We start from the raw sequence: 20,985 nt of genomic DNA, 5'->3' as shown, positions 1-20,985 counted from the left end.
CTAAGAATCAATATATTTAAATTAATATAAAAAACCTATGTAGGTATCTGCACTGATTTTTTCCTCTCCTATAGGGATCTACTTAAAACTGTCCTTAGCTGATTAAGGGAAACCACTAGAATAATTTTGAAGCCATTTTAAGTGAACATAATTGTATTTACTCAAACGTCAGTTAAACTAGTGCAGTTCTACATTCAGTAGTTTAAAATGCTTGAGCATTAAAAAATATTGCAGCTCTGAACTGAAATCAGACCAACACATTTTCATAACTATAAAAACAACCTGCTTTTCGAAGTTATTATTTAATTCTTGTTTGTAAATTACTTTGAGATCCTGGGGTAAAAGTAAAAAACCAGTTCAGTCTCAACTCACTGCTACATTATTGCAGCCTTACAACAGAGAAGCATCAAAAGAAAAATGGCTTAACACAATAGAGGATTAGCTCCTCCACAATTTTCAACTGTCATATTTATAGATCATCTGTGATTTTCAGCTGTTTCAAAGTGTATCAAACTCAAGACCAGCTTTTCAACACCACCTAGCAGAATCATTCTGTATGATGTGTTATACTCTTTCTCACTGTATGGATGTTAATGTTCCTGCATGATTTGTTCATTGGGTTGCATTTTCTGTTCTAAGAGGCTTAGTATCTGATGAGAGAAGCATAAAAGTGATTTAATTTTGGCAAGCTGTACAACTAAAATCAGCATTATTTCTGCTTAATAAACTCATCTTTCACACATACCTCTGTTAGCTAATGCTTAAAAAGAAGAAACAGTAATAAGCACTGAAAACATAAAACTGGTTTATGGCTAATTTTTAAGGACTACTGAGAACACCTGAACATCAGCACAAGATTATGAGCAGAGCTAGATTTTAGTTACCTTTGGAGAAATAAGCTCATTCTTTATGATAAATTTAAAATGAGATTTAAAGCTGGAAATAATAATACTTACGACTTTTGTGGCACTGACTTAGTTGCAACTTTCCCTGCTGGATCGCTCCACTCTGCAAACAAAGGAAACGCATTTTCAAATGTCAAAAGATTACTGTAGAATTAAAATGCACCCAAAGCTGTCAGCCCATCTAATTATACTTGGTTTCACAACATGCCACAATGCATAACATGTAATAAAAAATTGAACTGATCTGCTTTAGCACCATAGAAATTAATTTTTTAGCCTTTGTTTTAATGATGTTAAGCAGGAAAAAAAAATACCCAACCCTGACTGTAAGGACTAGGATGATAAAGACCTACTTTGTACATTGTATCCTGAGGTCAGATGTTGGGAGTCCTGCAAAGAACACACAAAATGTCAGCATTAGTTAAATAAGATAAAGAAGGTAACATATATTTCAGCCTGCTAGATTAAGGGCATTAGCTTTACACAAACACGGAAGGAGATGGTACAGGGAAGGGATCAAGTTAAGGCAGCACCAGTGACATTATTTTAAATAAACATTACCTGTGGAGACAAAGCACCACTGAGGGCCCCTTCCACAGTTCAGACAAGAGCTTGTTCTCCACTGCTGTAAATCTGCATACCACCTTTATGGATACACTGCACAGCTTTGCACTCGCAGTGATTTTAGCCTTTTCCAGGCGTGGCCATGGATGTGTCTATGAGCCATCTATGATGTACAATTCAGACCACAGAATGAATGGCAATTGTGCATTAAATTCAGGACTGCTGCCTTTCTATTTTTTTCAGGTTTTTTTTTTATCTCATTGCTTGGAAATACAGTAACCTTTTATTGATAGTCAATGTTTTTATTTGGACTATGACACACAGGATTTGAGAAAGATGCAGGAAGCAGATCTTCACCTGATGGAAATTGATCCAAATCCAATGAAATCAATGGAAGTACAACAACTGTAAACCAGCAAAGAATTTGGCTTGCAATACTGAGCACGCTGATACCAGGATTCTTGTTGGCTTAAAATAACTAAGCTGCTTCCTTAATATCACAGTGTCCTCTTCCTTAGTTTTTCTCTAGGCTTTGCAGTCCACTGTAGTGATTGTAATCAGCTTTCCTTCCAAGCAAAGTCTGATCATTTGAAATTAAGGTGTTATTTACAACCTCATCTTACAGCCAGGCACTACTTTGCTGGAAGTGTTAGTTCTGTAGGATGTTAAAGTCATTAAAGCCCTCACTGCACTTCCTCTTAGGGCATTACCAGCTCCTAATATTACACTGTGCTGTCAGTCAGTCCCTTGTGAAGTAAATCATGCCCTAAGAGTAAACATGGCACTTGAAATTTGAATGTCAGAGGGATAAATTGTTCTGATAAATTTCTCTTTTTTTATCACAGTTTTTTATATATGTTTCTCATAAGGATACTTTTTTAAAAAAATAATTAAATTGAGAATTTCTTATAGTGCCCATCTCTGATTTATACGGCTACACAATCCAGCCACATTACGTCTAAGATTGATAATTTGGCTAGCTATAACTGATTCGATGTGATGTTCTGAAGAGACATTTCTGCTGTATTTTTTAAAGTAAAACTAGCAAATTTGGAAACATTTATGTGTTCGCCTATCTCCTGAAATGCTAGCTAAAAAAAATAAACATCTTGCTTATATTTTGTGTTGAAGTGATATAGTCAAGAACTTTAGGATCAACTTTTAATATGCCCAGAAATTAACTTTGATGTGGACCTTAAAAGTTCAAAGCAGGCTCACTAGAAACAGAAAAGGAAAACAAAATTCTAGGTTTTCTGAACCTATGCTTATGCTGCTGCCAAAGGAGACAGTGCAGTCTGTAGGACCAACTTCTGTAGGCCCATCAAAAACATTAATAGGTGGCATAAATTAAAATTCCAGTGGCAATTCCCCCCTACTCTCACTGTAGTCACACAGGTCAGACTCCATCTCTACCTAAACGGGTTCAACTGACTTTAGCCCAATATGCAATGGGGATTATACTCATGTGGTTAAGACTTCTGATGCTTAATGCTGCAGCAGATAACTGCAGCCACATTGGCAGTGCTAGAGCAGTAACTATCAAATTCCATTAAAATAAGGCATTCTGGACACTATTTTTTTTTTTTAAAGGAGCAGCAGATAATGCTAATTTCATACGATTTCCAATTAAGTATGGTGGCAGCATTTCAGCCAAGGGAATATCTGCCAAATAGAGGAAAATCGTATTCCAGCTTCTAAAACAGGATACAATTGCGTGAACCATAATATCAAGCAGTACCAACTTTATAAGCTATTTTGCAAGTCCTGCCTTTAGAAAGAATTTTTTATGCAACTCCGCATCAGATTGGTGTTGCTATCTCAACCTGGGGAAGTTGTCCCCTTCCCCAGACATCAGCAGCTCACAGTTGTTGAGGCCCCAGCAGGTAACTCTGGCAATAATTGTCCTGGGTATGAGCTCAACCTCTAACAGCGCTACTGCAATCACAGGTAGAAGGCAACAACAGAATCTGGACTATAGCCGTGTTCAAATCATACAACTTGATGATTCACTGTGTGTCAAATGAGCTACAGGTATTCTCCAGGCATGTGCTTTTGACATGGGCAGTGCTGAGTGCATGCTTTTAACAAGGCAAATAATAAGGATCATGTTGCGTATCTTCGTGTGCCCTTGGAGGTGTGCACAAGCAGGTGCAGGAACATTTTAAGTGACTGCAATGTGACTCTTGATTACCCTAAGAGTAATCAATAACTAGGAACAAATTATCATTTCAGCCATTGCATTGCACAAATAGTAATAGAAGAAAACCAAATACAATATACTGTACTTTACATGGAAGGATTCTCATAACAACAAAGATGACGTTTACTTTGCCTCCGCTGTAAGCTCTGCAGCTTTAAATAAGCAGTCCTACTGGTAACAACATCCTGATTGGGAGTTCCCAACTAAAATTAGCCTCAGAAATTCTTGAAAATGGAACCAGTCACAAAAATAAACTCCCCAGCAAAGAACACTCAACAGAATAGAATGTTAATTAGGTTACTGGTAATGGCCTACTTGTACCTTGCTTGGGATAGAAAACTTGGTCTGCTCAGCCTTGCCAGGAGTGTGAATAGCAGTAAGAGGAGGTGGCCAGGAATGGGTCATCTCCTAGGGAAGAAAAAAAACATGTTTTTGAAAACAAATCCATGTACATAAAGAAGAAAAAGAGGAAAAACTGATCAGGTGTTATCCACTGAGCCTGGAGATGCAATTGCTTAAGGAATCATTACCACCCATCCTTATGCAGTAGATGAACACTTTAACCACTCAACAGGCAGCACTTCCTAGGAATGAAGGAGAGGACAGATTTTACTCCTGAAAATGTTGAACATCCGTGCCTTCATCTGGTGCAATTTGACTCCTTCTCTGTGGTCAGCGTCTCAAGCTGCATGAATGAAGCCATCATAGGTATAAAACAGTTTTACATGCAAAGCCTCATCGGGGACGGTTTTCCTCCTGTATTGCACTGGATGTGACCCTGTGAAGGACTGCATGGTAGCAAAATGCAAACCTAATCAAGATTGCATAGTGGCAAAATAAACCAGTGGCAGGTCTAGAAAGAGCTGGAGTGGGCTTGCAGCATGAATACCTACTGCAGAAGAGAACAGGGACACTGTCCTATACAGCAAAGCATCTTCTCACAGCACTGGCCACAGGCACTTATACGGTGTGCAATGTCACAGCTTTAGAACACTATCAAATCCATTTTAAAGGGAGGCACCGAAAGATTAGGTGACTTGCATAGGACTACACAGAAAGCCCATACCTAATTAGGAAATCCAAGTCTCTGGTGAAGACCTGCCCACCGGACCATTTAACCAACACACCCATTTCCTATATCAGTAAGTTCATCTTTGTACACGCATGTTCCAGCTATCTTCAAAGAAACCACCTGGGTGCCCGCAGCTACAAAACAGACGCAGAAGAGATAGTGCACACCCTGCTTTTTCACACTGACTTAAAGAACAGCTGAGCACAGTGGGAGCAGACTGGGGCTTATGTTCAGAAGAGGGGGAAAAATCAGTGAAATAGAGAAACTGCAGAAGTGTTGTTTTAGGCAGAGCTTTTAAATGCCCTTATAATGAGTGTGTTTTATGGTAGATGCAGCTCCATTCTCTGTTATCTTTGTTTTTAACTTTAATAAATATTCAGAGAGGGAGTAGTAGTTGTCTCTGGCAATCTGTTATATCTTTGTCTTGGTTGTTTTTCTTTGCCTACAAAGCTCAGAAAGGATTCTTTCTTGAGACAAGGGAGAAAAAGAGCAAGTGGGATCGAGGAAATCTTGTGTGCAATGACCATAATCCTGACTGCAGTAAACTAAACTTCTCAGCTGTTATTTCACATTGGTCAAGCCCAGAGCCATTCACCACAAAGCTTATGAACACACAAGTTTCTATAAGTAACAGAACAACAGACAACGACTGCAAACACTTCACAAATAAAAATATAACATAATGCAACTAATTACGGAAAATACAACTGTTGTCAAAAGAGCAGTACGGTGGGTGCATCTGAGCTAAAGATGTGGTGGTTACAGATGAATGCTGATGTATAGTTCACTGAAGACAGAGTTGCAGGTCTACAGTTGTCCCCACAACTCATGTGTCATACTGGAGGTTAGGAGACAACAAGGAAAATGTGCACCATAGCCTTCAGTCCATGGGACAAGCAGACGTGAACTTCCCCCAAGCCCCCGTAAGGCACTAGTATTTTATTGAAGCCCACCAAATCTCCACCCTTAGCAATATTGCAACTGCAGCAAGGTCTGGCTGAGCCTTGCAAGGGACAGAGCCCAGGAATGACCACTACCGACAGCCCTTGCCTGGTCCTTGCGGAGGCTGGAGAACAGGGCTGCTCCAGCAGCTCAGCCTCACTGGACTCTTCTGCTCCACTCCCACCAGTGCAGCGCATCACAGATGCCCTTGTGGTTTATCTAAAGGGCCACGTAGCTACAGACAGCACAGCCTGGGGCCAAGCTCTGCCAGCTCCTTGTGGAGACAACCTGGGGAAACGGGAACGTGCAGATGTCTCGGCACTCCTGAAAGAGCTTTTGGGTTTCTGCTTGTGGAGCTCAGGGCCTTTTATCACTGCACAAAGCCCAAATGGTGGCAATGAGGAAGAAAAAGGCAGCTCTGGAATGGCTCATCCCTCCTGGTGGGTGAGACTGTGGCAGCTTAGTGCAATGACGAGAATGACGCTATTATATTGCACTGATTGTCTGATTTCTGCACAGAGGAAGGCAGAAAAAGATTCAAGCATGTGGTGAACTTTTCTGTGAGATAATGTAATCCAAATCTTGCATGCCTCTGCCAAATCCTATGCCATAGAGGTTGCTTTGTGGCAAATCTCTTCATAGCAAAACGATGAAACAGAGACTCTATGACATAACTAAAAGAGGAACAGGCAGCCTGATTGAAGGAAGAAATGAATCATATTCTAGAACTGCAATTACAGACTTGACCTCAGTCTCTTCCTGCCTGTGCATGAAAGGATGGACAGAGAGCCTAGAATCCATAGGAAGGTGATGCCGACAAATATTTCAGCATATTCACCGACAAAACATATCTAGTATCCACTGCGTTTCAACTTGGTGGGCTGAAGTGGAAGCAAATTTAGTCACCTGTCTGTTAGGGGACACTTGAACATAAAACAGCAGGAAAAGGAAAATTGAGTCTGCTATTTTTTGAGGAAAATCAGTTACAAGGTAAGAAATCCTGACTCCACTGAAGACAGAGGCAAAAGTCAGCTTCACTGAGGTTAGAACTATACAATCTTTACATTTACAGTGACCTTGTGAGTATCAAAGTCTATTACAAAGGTAAAGGTGAGCTATGTTAAAGCATTTCACTTCAATTATCATTGTAATAAAAACTGTTGGCTAAAAAAATCCAAATAGTATCACACATGCAAAAACCCCAAGATTATTTAAGCTCAAGGTATAAACAAACAATGTGTGCAGAAGTGGTTAGGAAATACGTAATTATTTAAAGAAACCGACCTACTTCTACCTAGAGATAGGTGCCACAGCACTGTCGATGAAAGAACCTTGACTGATTGTAGAGAAAGTTTTGAGTTTACTCATCTGAAAAAAGTCACTTCAAAATGTACGGGCAGCAACACCACACCGTTCACACAGCTGCAGGTTGTGCTCACGCAGAGCACCGCCGAGCTACAGAATCACACACAAAAATGCCCCGCGCTGTTTTCTGTGAAGGGTCAAAACCCCAACCCCACATCCTGCAGAGATGCGACTGCCTGCTTAACTCTCTCCTACTCTGTTCTTTAAGCACATGCACATTACTTTGGAGAACTAGAAGAAAGGATGTCATTTGTTTAATCATCCACATGACTTCGCTATTCCTTCCTGTGCCCCTATTTCTTTTGGAGTACTTTAAGTACATGTTAAGCTCCATTTTCACTGGTGAAATCTGATATATCTTCCTTCTAATACGTTATGACTATAAAGAACAGCACAGACAGTGTGTGTTGTGTATGCATCCATTAAAATGTATATATAAATATCTCAGTTTGTAAATACCTGAGAAAGTAGGCAGGGAAGTGCATCCTTTTTTTTCCTAGGAAAAGTTAAAAAACTTTAATCAACCTAAATTTGGAAGTATTTAGAAATTCCTGGAAGTAACAATAATAAAACTAAGCATATGAAATGCTTTAAAGAGGAATTTAATGGAAACAAAGTAATCCCACAAAATTGAGTTAGGATTTATTTTCACATGGTTTGGACTTAAAATAACTCCAAAATCATGTTAACTGTTAGAGTGGGCAGATGACTGCTATGGAAGCACGCTTTTTTGTAATAGACCTGGAGATTAAATGAGAAAGTAAACCTGCACAGTTCATTGGCTTAAAAGTCACTGTGGTTCTCTGATGTAGTAACATCAAGCATCCTCCTTTCTGAAAATTATTTAAACATTGTTTTAATTGACTCCATGTGCTTTATTTATTAGAGCTAGGCATGCTTGTCTCTTCAGCCAAGTCTGCTCTTTTCAGCTATAAAAGCCCTCAGGTAAGTAACTAAGAAGGACACGTGCAGATGCGATCTAATGCATCACCAAAAATACAAACACTCCAAGCAAACTTTTTAAGGGCTGCAGAGGTACAAGGTCAAATCACAATTTAAATGGACAGGGAGGACTGTGGAGGGATTTAGACTTGCAAGTTTCTAAGGAAAAGTTCAGAGAGAGAGAGCTGGGGATATGGGGCAGATGGTAAATAGCTTTACAAAACCAGTCCCTAAAATTAATAGCTTCCTTCAAGATTTATTTCCTTTCTCTGTGTTTCATGTTTCCATAATTTCCTTCTCTCCTTCTTGTTCAAAAGAAAGTGTGCAGTGTTTTTAAATACAGATAAAGGCACTAAGCCAGGCTCTAAGAGGTCATTATGGAAAAAAGCAGCTAGATGGTATATTATGTATTCCTACTGAGGCAGCTTCACTTCCTACAGTGCCCGCTAAACTGCTTAGCCTGATCTAATTTGAGGTCTCCCAAGATATAGGGCTCATGCTACTTCCCTTGGGAGAACTGAGGAGAGACATGAGAATAGTCTTCAATTACAGAAAGAGCTGTTGCTAAAGGAGAGAATAATCTGTTCTTCAGTTTTATGGATATGAACTTAAACTGCAGCCAGAAAGATTCCAGTTAGACATACAAAAAAGCTCTCTAATGGTAAGGACTGTGCAGCACTGAAACAGATTGCTCAGAGAGCTACGCGGGCTCCATCTTTGCAGGAACACACTTAAGAGCAGATTAGCACACATCACTCAGGAATGGCTTAGGTAGAATTGATTCCTGCACTGGGACAGGGATGTGTACTAGATGATGAGATTTCTAAGACCCTTCCCAGCCCTTTTTCTTGTTCTGTAGTTTGATAGATCTCCGTCAGCCAAATGCTACCCTTACTGCCTCTCTTGTGGATAGTAGATCCACAAAAAGGCAGAAGAAGAAAGCAACAATCCCAGTGTTTTTCTTCTGTGGCATTAAGAGTCCACAAAAGCAGTTTCAGAACCAACATTTTGCCCACATCTTTAAAGGGCATCCAGGGAAGCAGGAGAAGGAGCAGCCCTACACGTGTTGCTAGCAATAAATGCACGCTCAGCCCACTGCTGCTAAAAAGACCTCATCTGTGGCATTCTGTCAACTGCCCTTCTCAGTCCTTATAGCTAAATCTGTTGCTTTAAACTTTTTCCAGTTTTTGGTTACACAGTATGTTAAAGTTGCATTCAGAAAAATTAATATATGATCAATAGATGTTCTGAGGTTATTACAAACTTCATGTTACAGCTGGTGCTAAGCAACCTACAGCCTTGAAGGAATAAAGATAACCAAGTGATTTACCATTTAATAAAGCCTCTATTGATGATTTATTAATGTTTTATTAACTATTTATCAATGCAACCTTCATAAAAAGTGTGCCTTGTTTCACAGTATCCTTCTCATTTCTGCATTTACACAAATCTGATCAAACTCTTTCTGCTAGGAAACCAGTAATGCATGAGGGGCAGCCACATTTTGCATGTGATGCATACTGAATTAAAAATATCTCAGTCCATTTCAACTTTGGGGAAAAGCAAATTTGTGCAAGCAAATGAATATATAGCTACAGATCTATATATGTATAAGCAAATGACACTAAAGCCTAAAGGAACACAAAGGCAATAAACCTATGAGTTGTTTTTCATTCATATTCCGTATGTAGGAATGAAAAGTTTGTATGAGCAGATGGGAATATCGTGACCAGTAACCTGGCCTGCTTTTTACCAGGTCTAAGGCTTCCTAAGGAAGGGATTTTGATCCACTGTCAGTATCGGCAGCGACGTGACAGATAAATTCATGGATATGTATTAGATTAGCATGTTCAAGCACTTAGAAGTCTTCTCAGCATCAAAGGGACACACATCTCTTTTCCCATAGCTGGGCGGGGCGGGGGGGGGGAAAGAAAAATACTTTCCAAAAAGAAAGTCAGTTTTCTTGGTATGAATATTAAGGGAGGAATTTTTTTAGTCAAGCAAATGTTTTAGCAAATTTATTACCAGTGGCCAACACCCAGTGCATATTTTTGGAGGAACGTGTGATGGTACCTGCAATGGTGCCTTTGTCATACTGGAATTTATCTTGCTTGTGTACCAAAAACGACTAGAATGCCGGTTGGAAATACACGCATGGATTTATTACTGAAAATCTAGCATTTATTCTTTAAAAAGCAACCATTTCCCTGACCATAATCTAAAAGCACAGTGTGCACCTTGTGGGTTTTATCAATGACAACAAATAAGTTCCCTTTGTTCAACTGGGAATGGGATGCATTGCATATCCTCCCATGGTAAATTAATATTCCATTCCATATTAATAAGAAGGGGAAGGATGGAAAAACATTATATTCAGTGAAAAATGAATACAGAAATTGCTTTAGAAGCTAATGGGGTCAATGATAAACTTTACAAAGCGTTTTCCTTTCCGACTTTGTTAACATTTAGAAATATACAAAGAAAGGGAAAGCAATACGGACATTTTCTGTTGAGCTTCTCAATACTGTCTGGCTCCCATAAACCTCACACTTTTCAATATACTTTCCTCATACTGTAGCTTTTATAACTAATAACACTCATATTCTTTGCTTAGAGCATTTAGAAGACAATAAAACAATAGCAAATCATGACTGATGGACTTACTGCTCTAACCAATCTTGTGTACGTGAGGAAAAACAATGCTCTATTACAGCAGAAAGGTATCTCCACTCTAGAGGCTGTTTAGGGGGACAGTAATGAAGAGACACCACATGAACCCACCACTGAATTTCCAGTTTAACAAATCTGACACAATCCTAAAACTAACAACAGCTTATATAAAAGCATCTACACTGTGAAATGATCTAGCTCCATGCTGGGTCCTGAGCCTCAGAAGGTCCATGCTGTGCATATAACAATTCATTCCCAAGGCTCCTCCATGAAATAGGCTGGATACTTCTCTGCAAGGTAGATCAGGATAATTTTCCTGAGGGTCCTCCTCAGGAAGATTATATGGTCAAAACCTGCCCTGAACGTGGCTCACAGTGCCTAGGACAGTCCTTCAATTCAGACCCACGGAAGGTTTGTGCCCTTGAGCACCTCCTCACATGTTCTTGGCATTTTCAGGAACATACAGCACAACCCACTAAGGCTCCTACTATAAAAACATCATTATGGTGAGCTACCACAGAACAAGAGTTCTGTAGCAGCTGCATCCCTACTCTTGACAGGCTTAGGTTATCTGTATGAGAAAAGTGCAGGAATGACATAGGGCTTCACAGAGCATAATCGACAAAGTAGAATCACACAGGATAAAAAAAATGAAACAGGACCTTACAAGAAGAAAATGAGAGAGATCTCTTGCAAGTTCTATATGGTGAGATAGAATTAAAAGCTATGTAGTAAAGGGAAGCCAGAGAAATCGTGAAGTCAAAGGAAGGTGTATCCTGCACATCTGATTGCCACTCTGATCCATGCTATTTTTGTCTTGGGCGTTCCCTAAGCTTTCTAGTGAAAGTCCTGGAGATGAACAGGGAGCAGTATTGCCTTTGTAAAAACCCATAAGCCTTCAGAGTCCAAAGGCAGGCACGTACTGACCAGGAATAATGACAATGAGGTAACTCCACTTCCTATCAAAGAGAGGAAGGAGTAGTTTTCTCTACTCGCAGAGTATGTGGGGTTTGTTAAGGACAGGTTGTGATGGCTGCATGCAAGGGGACGAGGATCAAATCTTTGAAGTTTGCCAAGCACATGTGAGATGCCAGGCATGCAAGGTATTTGTATTTCCATATAACTGTTCCTCTGGACACACCCACTGATGGGTCAGGAATGTGGAACTGCCAGAATGGCTCAGACCTGAGGTGCTGGCAGACAGTGGTTGATGCTGTATCTTTCACAAAGCACTTCAAGATCAACAGAGTAATCCTCAGGGTAAAATCCTGATCCTCCATACTTACTAAACCTCAGCTGTGCTGAGATCCTATCTGCTTAGTACTGCATCCAGAACTAGGTATTCATTTAACAGCAACTAACACTAAATTGAGAGTGCTAAAAGTTGATGATACACTCATAGTTATTCAGGTACTTGTAGTTACAGATAGAAAATCCACTTCCAGAAAGCTAGGCACCCTTCATCTGTCGCTCTCAGTATACTAAACTAATGACTTCGTTACCCAATATACAGTAGCAGAGCCTTGCTGGGGACAGTATGGCCAACACACTACTTCCCACTCTTGGCAGTTTCTCATCCCCACTGAGATGCGCAGCCATATCCTATTGATTTCATTTATTCAAAATGATACTTGTTGGTTACCATCTCCAGGGATGGCACATCTAATTTTCATGAGGGTCTCAAGAGATAGGAAATATGCATTGAACTGTTAAATACGACATAGCACCCTGGCAGTACAACAGTGTAATATAAACAAAGGCACAATAAGTAATAAAAAGCTAATTCTTTCAAAAGTTACTAATACCAACATTTAATTTCATCTCTGCAATTTAAAAAACATTGGCAACATTTCTCCAAGTAAATAAGCAACTGTGTTTTGAAACTATTCACTGCTGGCACTTGTTTAAGGGAATCTGGTAATTTGTTCCATCCATCCTGAGCTTCACAAGTAAAAAAGCATGTCTCGAATCGCCTGTTTTCTTCTCTGAAACTTAGGGTTCACACCAAGAGGAGAGCAGAACTATAATTTACAGTTACAAAACAAGACTGCACCTACCCTGAGGCACTCCACTGTGCGCACTTATACAATGCATTACACCATCTCCTTTACGTTGCCAGATGTAATCAATTCATGGTTTTTCCATACAGAATACAACAGTGAATTATGCAGTCACATGACAGGACCTTATTCATGTAATCTATTACAAAATGCATTTAATTTCTGGAGCCAGTTATGCCAACATTGTGAAAAAATAAAATCTCCAACTTCAAATCAGACAAAATCAAATTACAAAATCACAGAACTTCTCATTCTGTAGGCTTAGTACAGAAACCCCTTAAGTTTTACATCACGCACTAAGTTTTAGACCCATGTAACCAGCTTATAACCCACATCTTGACAGTACAGTGAAACTGAGTCTGAAGATCGCCTGGAGTTTGAAAAGTACCAACTTGTGTCAGAGGACACCACCTTTAGTCTCAAAACAGGAACTCTGACTATCTGAAATAGCATATAGGGGAAAATTAAGAAAACAGGTTAGTCAATTTATTTGAGTTTAAAGCTAAATTCTTTTGGATAAGTCATTATCCAAAAAATTGGACTTCAAGTTGTTAATCGTCAAATACAAAGAAATTAAGCTACCACACACTGCTGTACAATACACATTGAAATCTTTTACAAAAGCTGTTTTTATCCCTTCAAAACCAAGACTTGCCCAGATCTCTTTCATTCTGCTTACCACACAAGCAGTATTGCAGCATGGGTTTTCCTGTGTGGGTGTAGCAGGGTAGCATCTCTTATTAATGCTGAATCTTTCCCTCTTACATGGTTTCATCAAACCTCAAATGTAATGCCATTAAAAGAGTGGTCTGAAGCTGAGGGAAAAATACAGTGAACACCTAGAAAAGCTAAAACTTTACTTACTGTAAAGCTGTAATTATTCACCTTTTCCTTTTCATTTATGTGATGTTCTCCCTACCACCTGTCCCAGTTGAAAACTTGCTTCTCCCTTAGTGTATGAACAAGGCACTCCCTTCTATGGACTATGATTACCTTCCCAGCGCCTACATCAGAGCTATGAATGCTTTGAGGGCAAAGACAGTCTCATTTTTTTGTCTTATGCAGTACCTAAGGCAGTGCTGGAACTGGTGAATATTGGCTGGAAAATCCACAAACGCATCCAGCTTTATCAGCATTCAGTAAGACTCGGATGGACAGAAAACTTCAAACTGAAGCCTGACCATTATATCCTCTAAGATGGAAAACTCTTTTCTGTGTAAGGTTAAAAGTTTAGCATGTTTGCCAAAAAATATATTATGGGTCCTGGCCCGTAAGAGTGTGGCAAAGTCCTTGCCACCTCTCACACTGAAGCCTTTAATTCTCTCCTCTTACAGAAAGACCTAAGCAGCCACCTGAAACCATATCACGCGACCTGGCATTTATTACAGTAATTTTAGCCCTTGGAAAAGAACAAACATTTCAGTCTGGATTTCCTTTTCCTCACTTGTGCCTTGAAGCAGGTCTGTTCCTGCATCTGTGTGTCCTGTAAATCATGCCAAAACTCCCCTTTGATCCACTCCTGCTAAGCTAGCAGGTGTAGAAAAAATGGATGTATGTTATAAAAGATGTTTTGATACAACATATACTTCTTTGGCATGTCAGCCTTACTCAAATAAGCCAGTTTAAAAAGTAAAGAAAACTGAAGCCAAAAAATGCTGAGGTCTTTTTTTGATCTCCCTTAAGGTATGGAGGCTTCAGAGTATTTCTGGTAGACAGATTCCCACTGTCACATGCATGCATTTGCTTCCTCGTTACCCAGTTTGTTCTTTCTTACAAAACTAATAAGTCTGAGGTTGGAAACATTAAATACTCAGAACTGCCACTAAGACATAGGACAGTTCAGGATGCTTGGTGCCACTCAGAGCGGTCCTTACCTCCGAAATCAGCACGTTCAGACTACACACCAGATTAATACAGCCTTCTCCAATGCCTGCATGTTTTAAAACCTTCTGACAACAACTATATTGAAACAAACTCTTAAAAACAGGTCTGAAAAAGGGCAAAGTCCATAACCTTCCTGTCTCCAAACACTACGCTACTTTTTTTCCCACAGGAAAACTATTGAATAGGACACAAAAGCGACGGCACTAAAATGCAGAAAGTTTGGTGCTTCAGCATTTAAAAATTATATATCTACATTACTAGACAATGACATGTATTGTCTTTGTTGCTTCTAGATGGCCAAAAAGGAATAGCAAAACTATTCATTAATAACAGTTTATCGGGGGTCATAGGAGCAATCTGGAAGAAACTTAGAGCAAGCCCAAGAAAAGACCACCCAGTAGACCCATGGTTGCTCATTAGCTCTAAGCAGTCAGTGCTATTTGCAGCTCCAGCTGGTGTCAAACACTGACAATTACCAGTTATCATCCAAAGATGAACTGGAATAGACCTGCCAAGGAATATTTTATCTTTTTTTTTTTTTTTTTGGTACAAAGTGCAATGCATTATCATGTTCAAGCAGTTACCAAAAGGAGCTGTTGATCTCACTTTGCTGGAGAGATACAAAGTCTAGAGGCAGTAACGCAGCTTTCTGTTTGAAGGGTGACTTGTGTTATAAGTGAAAGACACTATAAGATGACAATGCTGCTGCAAAGGAGGCAGAATGATGCATTTAGTTAAATTCCCAGTCTAAGCCCTTTCAAAGAGCACAAGGAGTTAGTATAACATTCCTTAGGGTTTCCTGTATCCTTTCAAACATGATAGCTTTCTCGCAGTTTACACTTATCATATTAAGAAAAATGGTAATGAGGAGATCATGACAACTTCTTTTAAAAGCAACAATGACTCAATTGCCAAGGAAAAAAGGAGTGATAACTATTTTCATGGAAAGAAGCCTCCAGTGAATGCCTCACTGTTGAAGCTGTGTTCTTTGTTTTTGTCTGAACTCTGGAACGACAAGGGGCTGCTCTTCCAAAAAGATCTGAGCAACAGTTTTCATTTGATTGGTACAACACTCCTTTTGCAGACGAAACTGGCAGCTCAGACCTCTTATTGAAAAGATAAGGGACTCAAGAAGTTAGAAATTATAAATTACTGGAGTAAGAGGGAAGAGATTAATTGGCTTAATTTAAAAATTAAAAATAAAAATCTCTACTGGGAATGTTCTTCTACAAATAAAACACCTATTTTTTTTTCCCGAGACTCAGAAGAATATTTTTAAAGGTTAATGCAACCTGAGGCACACAAACAACATATTCTTTAGCAGGATATACTCATGGCAAAGAAATTAAAGGACTACAAAGCCAAAAGGGGGCCTTTACCATTCAATGGTTGTGCAATAAATTCCATCAGAAGATCTCAAAGCATTCCTCACAAAAGAGCAGTACCCACCATACTCCAGCTTGGCTCCAGAGGTGAAATTTGGTTCATGCCTTAAATCACCCACTCAAACAGCAGAAAATGAAATGAAGGCTGCCTTGCCCTTTTTTTAATCCCTATTAGAAATCCATGCAAGTCTCATAAGTCCAGATGTGTCCCCGTATCACCCTACAAAATACTACTAAGTATTATTTCCACCTCCCCCTAAAAAGATAGTTGCTTAGACTTTGCACAGAAATTTTGGAATAAAGGAAACATTTAAAGAACAGCTGTAAACTGTTGAGAACAGGGTTCCTAGTGACACCCACACCACAGCCTGGCATTTTCGTTAGCTGACTTCTGCAGGGCTGGGTGCCTGTACGACTGCTTTAAAATAAAAAAGAAATGAGAGAAAATCCTTGGCCAGAAAAAAAAAAAAAAAAAAAAAGAAAAAGAAAAAAGAAAACCCTAAAGCATTCTGGTCAGCCTTTCTAGCTATCCAAAGAAATTGTTACACAGCTGACATAAATCAATGTGGCAGGATCTACAGCTAATTAAACAAATGTGACAATTTCACTGTGACAATTTGAAAACGTTAAAAAGTGCCTCCCATCCACAGTGTGCATTCTTCTCAAATGTGTATTAAAACTCATGTACTGTATTAAGAAATTGAAAGGAACTTACATATTCAATAAAAAACACAATTATAAGCACAATTTGAAATATATGGCTAAAATAGATTGGAAGTTCATAAGGTTTCTCAGAACATTAAATTCAATGACGCGCTTTCTTTAAAAAAACGTTAGAAATTCTCTCATTGAAATGGATGAGCCATAGTATGTAGCATAATTTTAAATATCTGATTGAGCCTTACATTTGCACAATTATAACACAAATAATTCCAGCCGAGGACCTCAATATATTTTGCCAGCAACTAATGTAACTTCACAGCACAATGACAGTGTGGGTGAAGTTCTGTTTCCTCATTTCATATAAGGAGTTGTGGAATGAAGGAGCATCACAAGGTTATACATGAAGATCAAAGGCTTGACGTTTTATCTGGGTCTATGTATTCAAACATTTATTGAGAGGATGTTCAAAGAGATGGGAAGATGGACCATATATCAGTCTTTTATTGGCAGGTGTGCAGAGGTGTCTTCTGAAGCCTTTGACAGCTGAAACGATCTCCACAGGCAAGAAGGAAGACACCTTCAGAAAGAGCTCCACTGACTATGCCACATGATGCTCTCAAAGTCTACAGATCAGCAAGCGGAAAAGACATGAACTGCTTCCCCCAAAAGGTAGTCTCCAGAACTATTCTCCCTATAGAACGTGCAATAACTGAACTTAAGACAAACAAAGCCTTCAAGACTGCTTTCCCATGTTAGGCTGTTTCCACGAAACTCATGGAGGCTGGCAAGTCTGATAGCATGTCACTACATAATTCCTTCCAAAGGAAAAGTCTACCTGCTCATCCAAGGGGTCTCTTGGAAATAAATACTTCTTGGCTCATAGCTCAGTTGGTGTCTGCCTTAAGAAGAGGAGATTAGGAGTGACTTGGGTGAAATTCAGACTGCTGTACATGAAGAAAACAGCAACAAATATTCCTGGTATCTGCTGTAACAGAACAATTCCACTCAATATCTCTGAGAGCAACAATGAGATTCAACGTTTAAACTTCAGGTTTGCTCCAGGTGCCATCTTTGTCCTGTTTTCTTTACTTTCCTTCTAAGAGCTGAAGAGCAGTGAAGTATCAAATTGCAACATGAAAAGCAGTAAAACTGAATACACCTCAAGTATGTGGCCATTTGTTGGTTCATTCCCCCCCCATTTCTCTAGTTCTTTTCTTACATATTTTTTTTAACCATCAATCAATTTTTTAAGGTTTTGATTGTCATGGCCAGCTGAAACTTCAGAGGAGAAAAGAAAACTCTTGAAACTCTTTCTGAAGGTTCATTTGGTTACATCTTCCAGCCCTATCTCCCCTTGGCCGCTGCAAGTATGTCTAGCCTTCTTCTAGCTCTGTTTCTCTTTACTAACCACATATGACCAACTCACCCCTCATGGGCCACACTAGCTTCTTCAGCAGTGCTGACTTATGGGAAGGCTTCCCACCAGGACTTGAAACCCACAACACTTGCCCTCGAGGCTACAAAAAATGGAGCCCTTGCCTTTTGTGAGATAAAGAGCCACAAAAGATGCTATAGACTTCATCATTTCAAAACAGAATTGTTTCCAAAGCATGCATTCATTTCAGAAAGCCTAACTCAATTTTAATATGTTTCCAATGTCTTCATTCTGTGCCTAAAGCAATTTGTTATGTAGAGTACACATTATTAATCTGCTTAAATGAAAGGTAACATTGCTAGCAGTTTAAACACTCAATGCCCATATTTAACCATGTTTCATTTTGACGGGACAAGATGAAATAACAGAAATGATTAATCTGAGACCAGAGGAATATTCTACTACTTACATTTCAAAATAGATTTTTTTGTTTAATACTTTGGCAGTAAGATGTGTAAGTGGAGTACAGGAGCTTCAGATGGCTTTTCTGCTTGACCGCACCGCATACGTTGTGCCAGCAGTTTTTGTTACCGGGTATTTTGGAATCAGCAGCAGTACTCCAGGACAGGCATACAACAGGCTCTAAAGTTCCTAATCACTGTTTTACACACCATAAAGTTGTGCATCCCATGAGGTTCTTAAGGGAGGTTACCTGGTACAGCTAGAACCAGACACTGTAACAGCATAGAAGTGTTTAAAATTTTCCATCAAGTTCAGCACTTGCAGCCTTTTTTTGTTCATGGGAGCGTACAAAACGTCAAAGTTGATCTGACATCCTGGATTCTTTGGGTCTGTTTTCTCTCACACGTTCACTCAAAGATAAGGGAGTTATTCTTTATTTATAATGATGAAAAGGGACGGGAAGTCATGTCCCATGGGTCTGCAAATCTGAAGTAGGATTCTTAGTTTTATGATACTCTTCACTCAGCTAAAAGATCCCATCAACCTGTTTTCCCACATTTTTCGCCTCTTTCACTTCCAGCTATTTCTGGAACTCAAAACTTAGAGGTATTTGAAAAAGTAGTGCATATGAAGTGACCAGAACTTTAAAGTGCCACAGAGGGTGCACCTGATCTTCTATACAATTTGAAACTTATGATCTTTTCCTCCAAGACAATGACTTTGCTTGAATTGCTTTCTTGTTTGAACTGGCTTTTAAAAAAAATACTTTGTATGTTCTCACAATATACCACTATTTTTATCATTAGAGGGTACTGAATCACAGCGAGGATGCCAAGCAGTAACATGATGCAATACTGAGTGGATCATTTCTGAGGTGCCTGTCAACGAGGAAGAGAAACCAGAAGTGGTTGTTGTGGTACAAAAGAGAGTCTGAAAAGTTTGGAAAACAGATAAGAATTAACACTTTTTTTTTTTTTTATTTAGTCATTAATTTCTCACAAGAGTGCTTTCATTCTCTTAAGGAGCAGTAACATGTGTCCAAACTTTTGTGATGTCAGCTCACTTTGCAGTAATTTTAGCAGCAATGGTAAATCTGGCAATCACAGCAGAATCATATAATGCTACTGAAATCAGCAATATTTCAATTTGTCCATACGAAAATATATGTTAAAATATTATGGTTTAGGAGATAAGAAAACAGAATTGAATAGTGAGTTTGAAATAGGCACATGGCTATCTCTTCCTTTCTGAATACCTTTTGTAATATTTTTTTATTGTTACAGCACAGGCAGGTTGCAATAGACTCACATAAAGATCAGATTTTACCTTTCAAAGTTCTTTGCTAAATAATTTCTTTAATACTGCTACGAAAATAAAACCTTTATTTGATAAATGTGTCTGCAGGCTGGAATCAGACCTTGCTTGTCTGTCCTGACAAGGGTCTAATCTTTTGCTGCCTTACATCTTGAAGAGGCATTTATCCCTGTAACAGGCAGGTGCAAACCGCCGCCTTTTGAATACAGGAAACGCTGCAAACCCACACACATTTGTCACATCAGTCAACCTTTTCTCCCCGTCACCTCCTCAACAGCATGAAGTCTGCTTTGCATTGATTTGGCAGCACAAAGCATATTTATAGTACATTATCTAAAACACAAGCAAACTCCTCTCATACCTAACCTGTGCGATGCCAGCACAATGGTAGCCCACCGAATCAACCATGTAAGCTAAGAGCTTGAGCCATGCCGACCTCCTACTCAGCTAGTCTAAAGTTAGCTCCGAGTTTTCTGCATAGGCAGCTTTGGGATAATGCTGCTGAGGTGCCATTCTCATGAGTGGCACCGTAGTGTCACTGTAAAGGTGAATGGCCAAAAACTTGAATAAATGTGTTCTGCTGCGTTCAGGTGTAACTCACAGTGTCCAAGGCAGGCCTCCGTGTTAAGGGTCTGCTCTAGACTGGAAAAATCTAAGGCTCCATTCCCCAACTCCCAAAGACCCTTTGGCAGGTCAAGCTGACACCAGATTGTCCTCAAATGACTCCAACTATTGATCTCGCAGTGCTTTGGCGTATACGGCTGAAGAGTGCACAAAATGCTGGGAAAAGGCTTCTTTGACCTTTCTGCAATTATTACTGAATGCTTGTGGTGGTACTGAGACAAGAACTGAGCTGATCACCTACCAAACCAGGAATGAGCTGTTGTCAAGGAACTACTCAGCATTTTCATTTTCTGGAGTGAGATTACATCTGGAGAATCATCAGAGCAAAGGACTAGTTGCTTCTTTTACGTATATCTAAAGTAATGCAGGTGTAACTCCTTTTTATTTAATAACAGCAGCAGCAACCTAAGTGGAGCTGCTGCCAATTTATACCAGTGTGGGAGGAAGGAGAATTCAATGAACTTAAATGAGATCAGAGGTCAGTGGAATTACCCCTTGATTTATTTTGATGTGAGAGCAGAAACTGATTCTGCTTCCATTGAGAAAATACTGATAAAA

General features: G+C 39.4%; 1 protein-coding gene across 2 annotated transcripts in view; it reads right to left on the bottom strand.

The window, feature by feature from the left end:
• The window catches only part of AFF2 (ALF transcription elongation factor 2), a 333,777-nt gene that overhangs the window by 126,907 nt on the left and 185,885 nt on the right, over positions 1–20,985 (bottom strand). For both annotated transcript variants that reach the window (XM_054075616.1, XM_054075617.1), the window contains exons 5-7: positions 3,991–4,077; positions 1,259–1,295; positions 957–1,008 (exon numbers count right to left, since the gene is read on the bottom strand). In XM_054075616.1, the coding sequence (XP_053931591.1) occupies positions 957–1,008; positions 1,259–1,295; positions 3,991–4,077 (176 nt within the window). The remainder of the gene's footprint in view (positions 1–956; positions 1,009–1,258; positions 1,296–3,990; positions 4,078–20,985) is intronic.

The sequence above is a fragment of the Cuculus canorus genome, chromosome 10 (genome assembly GCF_017976375.1).
Source record: "Cuculus canorus isolate bCucCan1 chromosome 10, bCucCan1.pri, whole genome shotgun sequence".
In the NCBI taxonomy this organism is placed as follows: Eukaryota; Metazoa; Chordata; class Aves; order Cuculiformes; family Cuculidae; genus Cuculus; species Cuculus canorus.
The sequence above is the reverse complement of the archived record's forward strand: the minus strand, read 5'-3'. Positions and strand labels throughout refer to the sequence as shown.